This window comes from Tachyglossus aculeatus, chromosome 14 (assembly GCF_015852505.1).
Source record: "Tachyglossus aculeatus isolate mTacAcu1 chromosome 14, mTacAcu1.pri, whole genome shotgun sequence".
NCBI classification, from domain to species: domain Eukaryota; kingdom Metazoa; phylum Chordata; class Mammalia; order Monotremata; family Tachyglossidae; genus Tachyglossus; species Tachyglossus aculeatus.
The window spans coordinates 45,998,588-46,011,491 of NC_052079.1; the positions used below are offsets into that span (position 1 = coordinate 45,998,588).

The 12,904-nt window shown below is 47.2% G+C and overlaps 1 protein-coding gene across 1 annotated transcript in view; it reads right to left on the bottom strand.

Moving 5' to 3' along the window:
• Nucleotides 1–1,261: 1,261 nt before the first annotated feature.
• Nucleotides 1,262–12,904, bottom strand: part of SYN3 (synapsin III) — a 350,093-nt gene continuing 338,450 nt past the window's right edge. Inside the window, exons 12-14 of the mRNA XM_038756250.1 lie at nucleotides 9,332–9,410; nucleotides 7,043–7,328; nucleotides 1,262–3,743 (exon numbers count right to left, since the gene is read on the bottom strand). Coding sequence (XP_038612178.1) covers nucleotides 3,611–3,743; nucleotides 7,043–7,328; nucleotides 9,332–9,410 — 498 coding nt within the window. The 3' untranslated portion in view covers nucleotides 1,262–3,610. The remainder of the gene's footprint in view (nucleotides 3,744–7,042; nucleotides 7,329–9,331; nucleotides 9,411–12,904) is intronic.

Here is a 12,904-nt window from a genome sequence, read left to right on the forward strand (position 1 = left end):
ACGCTTGGGAAGTATAGCATAGCCCCCCAATACAGGAATCAATTCTGAATCTCTTTCTCTGTGAGGAGGGAAAGTCCCCCATCCTTTCCCTGGTTTCTCTAACCCTCTCATGGCTTCGGCGTATTTTTTATCCCTCTTCACCTTCTTTATCTTTTTTTCTTTCATCCTAATCCTTCAACTTGCAGCATCTGAAATTAATTCAAAATTATCATAGGTTTCTCTTCATCCTATTGTTCACTGACAATGCTTTTTCCCTCAGCAGCTAAATTGCATTGCCTTGTGAAAGATTAGAGGGTTTTACAAGGGAAGATGGGGGCTCTCCCATTTTAACAGTTTTGTCCCAGCTGAGGGAGCTGCCCCTCAATTTATAAACAGCCTGACCAAGTTTTAATCTTGAAAAGGCCTAAATGCCTCTAATAACCATGCTTCCAACTAGTACTCCACTGCCTTAGCATCTCTGAAATGGACTGAAATGGAATTGTCTTCTTTCAAGGTGCTCCCCATGGAGAGTTGATTTTAGATTGTCAGATTGTAAATGAGTAGGGAGTGAGGTGAGGAAGAAGAAGGAGGGAGGCAGTCAGTAAGCAGGTGCTTTGGCTCTGTTCAACCTGCACTGCTTTGAGCATGATTGAATTAATCTGGGAGGTTTAGTGTTGGTGGCCTCTCTGGGCCGCTTACTGTGGGCAGGGAGTGTGTCTGTTTATTGTCGTAATTGTATTCTCCCAAGCGCTTAGTACAGTGCCCCCGCACCCGCTAAGTGCTCAATAAATGATTGAATGAAGTTTTCTGCTCCACAGGCCTTATCAAGTGTCATTGGGTACCAAAGTGTGCCCATTCTCCACTAGCCTTTGCTCTTAAAAAAGCTGAGGGCAGGGAGTTGAACGCTTACCTCCTTCTGACAATACTTTCCCCACTCCCAGCTTTCATTCTCTCTATTTCTCTCCCTTTAAAATGTCACATCCAGTTAAAAGGATGATTGGCTGTCTACCACACAACCTTGACATATTTAGATGATTAGCTGTCTTCACACTATGTAAAATTGCTCAAGGGAGGATAATAATTATGATTGGATCATTTGTTAAGTGCTTAATATGTTCCAAGCACTGTACTGAGCACTGGGATGGATACAAGATAATCAGGTCCCACATGGGGCTCACAGTCTAGGAGGGAGAACAGGGGTCGAATCCCCATTTTGCAGATGAGGGAACTGAGGCACAAAGAAGTTGACTGACTCGCCCAAGGTCACACAGCAGGTAAGTGGCGGAACTGGAATTGGAGCCCTCGTCTTCTGACTCTCAGGCCTGTGCGCCGTCCACTAGGCTAAGCTGCTTTGTGATTCAGATTAATGGTTCAGAAAGCAGAGATGGCTTTGTCCAAACCCCTAGTAGATAGTAAAAAAAACCACAAGCTATTGGATGGCATTCACGCAGTCACAGAGGTCTCTCGAAACCCATATTGAAAAGACCTCCCATTTGGACACGGGCATTACGCTAACTCTCAGTTCCTGCTTTGTTCATCTTTCCGACAGATTCAGCATAAATTAATACCAATACCTCCGCACAATGAACGCAAACAATGGCCAAGCACATCACAAACATGGGGCCTGTAATTCCAAATCCATCCCGAGCCTGAACTGTTGTAAGGGACGGCTGAGCCTTGCCAACCTGAAACTTTCAGACTGCGTACAAGACAGTATTATGGCACTGAGGCTCGTGGTGGGGGGAAACGTCTGGGCTTCCCCCTGCCCTAGATTATCCCCAGGCTGATTTTTAGTCAGTCTATACAACCGTCCACCCTTTCAAAAGTTTTGCCATATGAACAGGTAACCTCTCTCTTCCCCTACTCCCCTTCTGAAGAGGGCTTAGGGAAAGGGCGAGGTAGCAGGAGGTAGAAGGAGAGAAGCAAACGGCCCAAAAGGAAATGACAACCCGAAATTCCCTTGGTTCCAGGGAGCTCTGGGAGAGACCGCAGGAGCAGCAGGAATTTTGGCTGCCCTACCTGGTTGGCTCAACCGTGAGGGTTTCCGTTTCCACTTGGGGTTGAATACAAGTGTGATGCCAGGCCTCTGCTAATTCCACTGTTGCATAGAGTGCAGATATGAACGAGTGAGTGTGTGTGTAAAACCTCCGGCAATTCTGGCAGGGAGCCCTGAGCCTTGCATCTGTGTGCCTGTACAGAAGACATGTACTCACCATAAATGCGCAGCTGAAAGAAAGGGGGTTTCTTCTACTAGAAAGATGAAAAGAAAGCACCAGAATTACACTATGCTCCCTTCTCAGCGCCCAGCCCCCAAACTCCGTTATACAATGGCTATTTCATTCATCTGGTATGTGTCCACCAAGCAGACCAGGCCCCAGACGGTCCAGGAGTATTTATTGCTTCCCCAGGATTAGGTGGTCACATGCTACTCGCCATCTCTCGCACGCAGGGAGCGAGGGCGTAGACCGTCCCTGATCCTCGTGAAAGCCCCTCTACATGAGAGACAGACAAGGAGAATTCATCCTCTTGATTCTCTTGCTTTTCCTGCGCTGCGTGGGTGAGACCGAGATACCTGGGCTTCGTGCAGAAGGCCAGCACTGTCTAGATCGGGCCCTAGAGAAAACGGGCCCTCAAGATCAGCGTATCACCTCGAGCCCCAGTCTGCCGTCGTCCGGAGCCCGGTGGGTTTGGCTCCCTGGTTTTCAGGCTGCGGGGATGGTGATGGGCATGGGGGCCTCGGGATTCCTCCTCACTGGCTACTGGACCTAGGAATCCAAGGTGGCAAAGCTGGGAGAACAAGGAGAGGAGGGCAGTCCAACGGGTCCCCGTCCAGACTCAGATACGGAACTGGAGCCGGAGAACTGCAAAGCAGCAAATGACTCCTGGATCTGAAAATGGACGTTTCCCCAACCCGCGAGAGGATTACAGACCTTCACCTCACCAGCGAATGGCAGGTTCCGAGGATCGAGGGAACGATCCTAGAGACAAAACGAGGGCTTGAAGGAGGAAAGGCAGGGACCGGTATCCTTGCCAACTGTGCTGCATAGATTTCATATCCTTCTTGTTAAGGAAGACTCAGCACTTATTTCGCGGCACTCCTCTGGCCAAATGCGATCAAGCTTTTTGCTTGGGCTAGGGATGTTGGATTTGAATGGAAGAAAAAGAATTAAATTTTTTTTTCCCAATAAACGGCCCAAGTCTTACTTGCCTAGTACATCTTTGCCACCCAAACGCAGTTTCAGAATCCGGTGAGGGGATGGGAGAATCTCCTCTCCCAGAAATGAAGTAACACACACAAAGAACTTGCTACCTGGCTCTGGGTAGGGGAATTAAAGTCCTCAGAGCAGTGGGACCCACCTTTCAGCCCTGCTCAGAAGAGTCGAGGCTTCCTGGTTTTTCCCCCTTTTGCTTAATGCAGACAACAATAAAAGTGAAATTAGAGCATATACAAAGAATGGGTTCCTGGGTTAAAGGAACTGGGACGAGCTCTCCTAAAAGGGCTCGGTTCACAGGGCCGGAATGGACCACTGACAAGCACTGAGTGAGGCTGGGAGATGCAAGTGGGCAGACTGGAATGGAGCTGGGAGGTCGGAGGGGCCGGCTGGGCACTCACGCCAAGCGCGAGGCGGAGTTAATCGGAAAACAAACTAGCAAATGACTTTCTCAGGTTGCGGATGGTTTCTGCCTTCGCCTCATCTTCGTTGGGGTTCCCCCGTGGAGAGGAGTCGGCAATGTTGAAGCTGTTGGTCAGAGACCGGGATTTGCTGAAACACAAGGGGGAAAGCAGGATTCAGGAGAACTGCCAGATGAGGCGGTGTATATACATATTTTTTAGTGGTATTTGGTAAGCACTTACTATGTGCCAGGCACTGTACTAAGCACTGGGATAGATACAAGCTAATCAGGTTGGACACAGTCCATGCCCCACATGGGGCTCACCATTTTACAGATGAGGTATCCGAGGCACAGAGAAGTTAAGTGACTTGCCCAAGGACACACAGCAGACAAGTGGTGGCATCAGAATTAGAACCCAGGTCCTTCTGGCTCCCCAGCTCGTGCTCTATTCATTAGGCTGCTTCAGTTGGTTTCCTTCTCCCAGGGAGAAAGAATGAGTCAATCAATCAGTCAGTGGGATTTACCGAGCACTTTACATGTGCAGAGCACTGTACTAAGCGCTTGGGAGAGTTCAATACACCAGAGTTGGTAGTCACGTTCTCTTGCTAGCGGCGTGGCTCAGGTGGAAAGAGCCCGGGCTTTGGAGTCAGAGGTTGTGGGTTCAAATCCCAGCTCCGCCAACTGTCAGCTGTGTGACTTTGGGCAAGTCACTTCACTTCTCTTTGCCTCAGTTCCCTCATCTGTAAAATGGGGATTAAGACTGTGAGCCCCACTTGGGACAACCTGATCACCCCCAGTGCTTAGAACAGTGTTTTGCACATAGTAAGTGCTTAACAAATACCATTATTATTATTATTATTATTATGACGTCGGCTGGTGTCCCTCAAATCACTGCTACCTAAACCAACCTTGCTTCAGAACCCACCTTGCAGCTCCATCACCCAAAACCAAGGAAGGGGAAATCACTCCATCAGCGGAATTTATTGAACCATTACCGTGTGCAGAGCACTGTACTAAGTGTTTGGAAGAGTACAATACGAGTTGGTAGAGGAAAGGAAAGTCCCCTTCCACCTCGGCACATCCTGCCCCTCACCCTAGGTTGGGGAAGGGAAGGAAAAGGAAGGGAACTGAAAGCTCCTTGAGGACAAGAATCATATTTACCAAATGTATTGTACTCTCCCAAGTGCTCTGCACAAGGTAAGCACTCAATAAGTACCACTGATTGACGGGGTGGAGGAGGCGGCCTTTATGGAAACAATGCAGGATGACCCCTGCTGCGGCTTCCTTGGGAATCAGGACTCAACCAGCTCATTCGGCAGGAAAGGGGGCTCCTCTTCTGCTGGGAGCAGGTGGAGGGAATGGGAACCCCAGAGAGACGCCTGTCTGGGCCAAACAGCCTGGGGGAGGACTAAAATTGGCTTTAAAGCTCTCGGTCACCTTCACCTCGCTACTCTCCTCCTATAATCCAGCCCGCACACTTCGCTCCTCTAATGCCAAACTACACACCACACCTCCATCTTGCCTATATCACCATCGACTTCTCGCCCACACACCTGCGCCTCCGCCCTGGAACATCCTCCTTCTTCTTATCCTGTATATATGTATATACATATTTATAACTCTATTTATTTTACTTGTACATATCTATTCTATTTATTTTATTTTGTTAGTACGTTTGGTTTTGTTCTCTGTCTCCCCCTTTTAGACTGTGAGCTCACTGTTGGGTAGGGACTGTCTCTAGATGTTGCCAACTTGGACTTCCCAAGTGCTTAGTACAGTGCTCTGCACACAGTAAGCGCTCAATTAATACAATTGATTGATTATCCGACAATTACACTCTCCACCTTCAAAGTCTCGTTGAAGACACATCTCCCAGAGGCCTGCCCTAAGCCCTCATTTCCTTTTCTCCCATTCCCTTCTGCATGGCCCTTGCACTTGGATTTGCTCCCTCTCTACACCCTTCATCCCCACAGCACTTACATATGTATTAGTAATTTATTTTTTTATATTAATGTCTGTCTGCCCCTCTCGACTGTAAGCTCGTTGTGGGCAGGGAACAAAATGACTCTGTACGTTGTATAACTCTGTATATTTATATCGTCATCATCATCAAATGTATTTATTGAGCGCTTACTATGTGCAGAGCACTGTACTAAGCGCTTGGGAAGTACAAATTGGCAACATAATATAACTCTGTTTATATTTATATAACTCTGTTCTATTGTACTCTCCCAAACGCTTAGTACAGTGCTCTGCAAACAGTGAGCATTCAATAAATACAACTGATTGATTGACTGGGAGGGGCTGAGAGCACCGGGACACATTTGGATCTCTCTCATGGGGGAAGATTCTGTCCTTGGAAGAACTCTCTTTTCTGGGCAAACTCTATTAGGCGGTTAATGTCCAGGGCCAATGATCCTAATTAAGGAAAATCCGGGCCCAATTTGTCATGTAACTCTATGAATCAAGATACCCCTGAATGTAAGCTCGTTACGGGCAGGGAATGCGTCTGCTAATTCTGTTGTACTCTCCCAAGCACTTAGTAAACCCTCCAAAAAAAAAAAAAATATGGTATTTGTTATTTGGTAAGCGCTTATTATGTGTCAAGTACTGTAGTAAGCGCTTAATAAATGCCATCATTATTATTATTATTTTAAGCGCTGGGGTAGATACAAGCTAATCAGGTCGGACACAGTCCCTGTCCCATAGGGGCATCACGGTCTTGATCCCCATTTTACAGATAAGGGAACTGAGGCACAGAGAAGTTAAGTGACTTGCCCGGGGTCAAAGGGCAGAGCCGGGATTAGAACCCAGGACCTTCTGACTTCCAGGATTGTGCTCTGCCCACTAGATGAGGCTTCTTTCCTCAATAAATACCACTGATTGATTGATTGATTGATCGTATTTTAGCACGAGTGATGAAAATCTTACAGGGCTAGGCTCCAACTTCCTGTTGGAAATGTGAGTTTCCCCAGCCAATCAATCAATCAATCGTATTTATGGAGAGCTTACTGTGTGCAGAGCACTGTACTAAGCGCTTGGGAAGTACAAGTTGGCCCATCCGGCCACTCGCGGTACCGTGGCCCCGTCCCCTCAGCTCCCTCCCCTACACAGAGAAGCAGCGTGGCTCAGTGGAAAGAGCACGGGCTTTGGAGTCTGAGGTCAGGGGTTCGAATCCTGGCTCTGCCAATTGCCAGCTGTGTGACTTTGGGCAAGTCACTTCACTTCTCTGGGCCTCAGTTGCCTCAGCTGTAAAATGGGGATTAAGAGCGTGAGCCCCACGTGGGACAACCTGATCACCTTGTATCCCCCCAGAGCTTAGAACAGTGCTTTGCACATAGGAAGCGCTTAACAAATACCATTGTTATTATTATTATTATTACACTCCTATAGTCAACCCCCAGCCCAATAGGCCCCACCCTGGCCCGGTAGCCCCCACAGCACTTACTTGAGATGAGGATGAGGAGAAGCCTGGGATTTAGAGACGTCCCCAGGGCCCGGCTGAGCAGGGCCCCGGCCCTGGGCCGGGGGCCGGGAAGGGGGCAAGGAGCCTGGCTTGGAGGGCTGACTGGAGGAGGCTCCGCTGGCGGCTCTGGATTGCTGCGGGGAGCCGGGAGATCTCTGAGGCGAGCCGGACTGTGGGCTCTGGGGCTGCTGGCCCTGCGGGGACAGTCGCTGCTGAGGGGGCCCTCCTGTCCGGGCGGGCTGAGGTGATGGGATCTGGCGCTGGCCTCCTGCAGAAAGAAGACACAAACACACACACACACACACACACACATCAGTGGCACCCACAGCATAGGGCACCCAGCCATGGGTGTGCGGCCAGCAGCCTCCTGCTGCTCCCACATGGACTTCCCAGTCTAAGGGCGAGCAGGTATTTCTCCTCCATTTTACAGAGGAGAAAACCGAGGCACAGAGAAGCTAAATGACTCGCCCAAGATCATCATCATCATCAATCGTATTTATTGAGCGCTTACTGTGTGCAGAGCACTGTACCAAACACTTGGGAAGTACAAGTTGGTAACATATAGAGACAGTCCCTACCCAGCAGTGGGCTCACAGTCGAAGAGGGGGATGTGTGCCAAGATCACACAACAGGCACACGGTGGAGCCGGGATTAGAACCCAGGTCCTTGCTCTTTCCACCCAGCTGTGCTTTCTAGTGTTCTTCAGCTTTGCCTTTAATCTGATACATATTCAGAACAACACTAGATGGTAAGAATGGACCATCTCCGCCCATCCGCCAAGCTAGCTCTCTTCCTCCCTTCAAGGCCCTGCTGAGAGCTCACCTCCTCCAGGAGGCCTTCCCAGACTGAGCCCCTTCCTTCCTCTCCCCCTCGTCCCCCCTCCATCCCCCCATCTTACCTCCTTCCCTTCCCCATAGCACCTGTATATATATATATATATATATATATATATATATATATATATATATATATATTTGTACATATTTATTACTCTATTTATTTTACTTGTACATATCTATTTTATTTATTTTATTTTGTTAGTACATTTGGTTTAGTTCTCTGTCTCCCCCTTTTAGACTGTGAGCCCACTGTTGGGTAGGGACCGTCTCTATATGTTGCCAACTTGTACTCCCCAAGCGCTTAGTACAGTGCTCTGCACACAGTAAGCGCTCAATAAATACGACTGATTGTTTGATTGATTGAATGGACTCATTATCTTCAGGTTGCATTTGAGGAAACAGAGGCTCAGAGAGATTCCGTGACCTTTTTCGACTCCAAGTTCAGGGCTCTGTCTTCTGCCTCTCATTTGCAAACCCTGCACAAGGGTGTGAACTTCACTGGGGCCGGGTAAAGGCCAATCAACATCATAATAATTAATAATGACGGTATTTGCTAAGCACTTACTATGTGCCAGGCACTGTACTAAGCCCTGGGGTGGATACAAGCAAATCAGGTTGGACCCGGTCCCTGTCCGACGTGGGGCTCACAGTCTCAATCCCTCTTTTACAGATGAGGTGAGGCAGAGAGAAGTGAAGTGACTTGCCCAAGGTCACACAGCAGATAAGTGGCGGAGCCAAGATTAGACCCCATGACCTTCTGAACGTGGCTGCATGTTTAGGAGTGGAAGAAGGGCGCATTTCAAAGTTGGGGAGAGAGTGGCATCTATTTATGTATAGATAAATCCCAGCTCCGCCAATTGTCAGCTGTGTGACTTTGGGCAAGTCACTTCACTTCTCTATGCCTCAGTTCCCTCATCTGTAAAATGGGGATTAAGATTGTGAGCCCCCCTGTGGGACAACCTGATCACCTTGCAACCTCCCCAGTGCTTAGAACAGTGCTTTGCACATAGTAAGCACTTAATAAATGCCATTATTATTATTATTATTAGATAAATAGATCTGTATATATGCATATATGTTTGTACATAATTATTACTCTATTTATTTATTTATCTATCTATCTATCTATTTATTTATTTATTTATTTTACTTGTACATATCTATTCTATTCATTTTATCTTGTTAGTATGTTTGGTTTTGTTCTCCGTCTCCCCCCTTTTAGACTGTGAGCCCACCGTTGGGTAGGGACTGTCTCTCTATGTTGCCAACTTGTACTTCCCAAGCGCTCAGTACAGTGCCCTGCACACAGTAAGCGCTCAATAGATACGATTGATTGATTGATTGATCGATTGACAATTTTTCCAACTGGGTGAATTGTCAACCTGATGATACCCCCCGACCCTCCCTCACCCCCGTATCCCATCAACTGTACCTTGAGGGGGTGGGCGTGGCTGGGACGATTGTCCAAGGTGGGGTTGCCCCTGAGATTTCACCGCTTTTGGCTGGACTTGCTGAAGAAAGCAGGAAAAAATAAAATCACTGAGTGACACCCCCTCCCCAAGACCGTAAATCCCCTCTAGACTGTAAGCTCACTGTGGGATGGGAATGTGTCTACCAACGGTTACACTGGACTCTCCCAAGTGCTTAGTACAGTGTTCTGCAGACGGGAAGTCCTCAATAAATACAAAGGATTGATTGATTCCAAAATTAGGACAGAACAGACGGAAGCACAAGGAAAACAGCCGCAAGACAGAGGTCTCGTGGCTCAGTGGAAAGAGCCCGGGCTTGGGAGCCGGAGGTCATGGGTTCAAATCCCGGCTCCACCAATTCAGCTGTGCGACTTTGGGCGAGTCACTTCACTTCTCTGGGCCTCAGTGACCTCATCTGTAAAATGGGGATGAAGGCTGTGAGCCCCACGTGGGACAACCTGATCACCTTGTATCCCCCAGCGCTTAGAACAGTGCTTTGCACATAGTAAGTGCTTAACACTATTATTATTATTATTATTATTATTATTATTATTATTATTATTATTATTATTTATCCTTGGCCCGGGGGATGACCTGATCACCTTGTAACCTCCCCAGCACTTAGAACAGTGCGATTGCACTGTATCTACCCTAGTATGTAGTAGAGTGCTTGGCACATAGTAAGCACTAAACAAATACCATTATTATTATTGTTTATATTATTATTATTGTTTGTACATATTTATTACTCTATTTATTTTACTTGTACATATCTATTCTATTTATTTTATTTTGTTAGTATGTTTGGTTTTGTTCTCTGTCTCCCCCTTTTAGACTGTGAGCCCACTGTTGGGTAGGGACTGTCTCTATATGTTGCCGACTTGGACTTCCCAAGCGCTTAGTACAGTGCTCTGCACAGAGTAAGCGCTCAATAAATATAATTGATTGATTGATTGATTTGCACATAGTAAGCGCTTAATAAATACCATCGTTATTACTATTATTATCCATCTGTGTGCTATGTGTGGGTGCATGTACACAACCACATCCAGCACACATGTACGTATGCGCACACACACACACACAAAACTTCATATTTATTGTGTAGGGGACAGCAAGTCTTTAAGGGCAGAAGGGAGGCAGAAAGTGAGTGGATTAGGGAAGAACAAAGCTGGCTTGTTATGTTAGCTGAGCCCCAGACTGAGCCCCTTCCTTCCTCTCCCCCTCGTCCCCCTCTCCATCCCCCCCCATCTCACCTCCTTCCCTTCCCCACAGCACCTGTATATATGTATATATGGTTGTACATATTTATTACTCTATTTATTTATTTTACTTGTACATATCTATCCTATTTATTTTATTTTGTTAGTATGTTTGGTTTTGTTCTCTGTCTCCCCCTTTTAGACTGTGAGCCCACTGTTGGGTAGGGACTGTCTCTATATGTTGCCAATTTGTCCTTCCCAAGCGCTTAGTACAGTGCTCTGCACATAGTAAGCGCTCAATAAATACGATTGATTGATTGATGTTTGGTTTTGTTCTCCGTCTCCCCCTTTCAGACTGTGAGCCCACTGTTGGGTAGGGACTGTCTCTGTATGTCGCCAATTTGTACTTCCCAAGCGCTTAGTACAGTGCTCTGCACATAGTAAGCGCTCAATAAATATGATTGACGATAATGATGATGTTAGCGATCACTGACCAGTGTGGGCCAGAATATCACCGAGATACAATTTCTCAGGTTAGGGCAATGCTAGGAGGAGATGGTTTCCAGTAAGCCCTGCAAGGGCTCTCCTACTTAAAACACCACACAGAAGAAACCAGAAATATCCCGCCCAGCATTCTCCCTGCAAACAGCCCTAATGATAATAACAAAAAATATTCGTTGTGACATTTATTAAGTGTTTTCTAGGTACCAAACACTTGGGCAGACGCAAGATAATCGGGTCGGGCCCAGTACGAATTTGACTTCTCTGAGGTCACAGAGCACAGGGGTCTCCTCCTCCTCCTCATCAATCATATTTATTAAGCGCTTACTGTGTGCAGAGCACTGTACTAAGCGCTTGGGAAGTACAAGTTGGCAACATAGAGAGACAGTCATCATCAATCGTATTTATTGAGCGCTTACTATGTGCAGAGCACTGTACTAAGCGCTTGGGAAGTACAAGTTGGCAACATATAGAGACAGTCATCATCAATCGTATTTATTGAGCGCTTACTATGTGCAGAGCACTGTACTAAGCGCTTGGGAAGTACAAGTTGGCAACATAGAGAGACAGTCCCTACCCAACAGTGGGCTCACAGTCTAAAAGACTCCAGGAGGTCTTCCCAGACTGAGCCCCTTCCTTCCTCTCCCCCTCGTCCCCCTCTCCATCCCCCCATCTCACCTCCTTCCCTTCCCCACAGCACTTGTATATATGTATATATGTTTGTACATATTTATTACTCTATTTATTTTACTTGTACATATCTATTCTATTTATTTTATTTTGTTAGTATGTTTGGTTTGGTTCTCTGTCTCCCCCTTTTAGACTGTGAGCCCACTGTTGGGTAGGGACCATCTCTATATGTTGCCAACTTGGACTTCCCAAGCGCTTAGTACAGTGCTCTGCACACAGTAAGCGCTCAATAAATACGATTGATTGATTGATTGATTGACAGAGCAGGTCCTGTGACTCCCAAGCAGCTCTGGCAGCTCTCTCCACTGTACCATGCTGCGTTTTCTTTCCCTTTCCCCTCTCCCCTTCCCCTCCCGGCCTCCTCACCCACTAGTCTGGATTCGGGTGCAGCTGGGTACGAGGGTGCATTGGGCAAGGCAAGGGGAGAAGGATAGAAGAAGAAGAAAGAAGAAAGAAGAAGAAGGAAGAAGAAGAAGGAAGAAGAAGAAAGAAGAAGAAAGAAGAAGAAGAAAGAAGAAGAAAGAAGAAGGAAGAAGAAGAAGAAGAAAGAAGAAGAAGAAGAGCATTTATTAAGCACTTACTATGTGCAAAGCACTGTTCGAAGCACTGGGGAGGTTACAAGGAGATCAGATTGTCCCACGGGGGGCTCACGATCTTAATCCCCATTTTACAGATGGGTTAACTGAGGCCCAGAGAAGTGAAGTGACTTGCCCAAAGTCACCCAGCTGGCAATTGGCGGAGCAGGGATTTGAACCCATGACCTCTGACTCCAAAGCCCGGGCTCTTTCCACTGAGCCACGCTGTTTCCCAGATCAATGGGAAACAGCAGGAAGCAGCATGGTATAATAATAATAATAATAATGGCATTTATTAAGCACTTACTCTGTGCAAAGCACTGTTCTAAGCGCTGGGGAGGTTACAAGGTGATCAGGTTGGCCCTTGGGGGGCTCACCGTCTTAATCCCCATTTTACAGATGAGGTCACTGAGGCCCAGAGAAGTGAAGTGACTTGCCCAAAGTCCCACAGCTGACAACTGTCAGAGCTGGGATTCTAATCCCGGCTCTCCCACTCGTCGGCTGTGTGGCCTTGGGCAAGTCACTTCACTTCTCCGGGCCTCAGTAACCTCATCTGTAAAATGGAGAT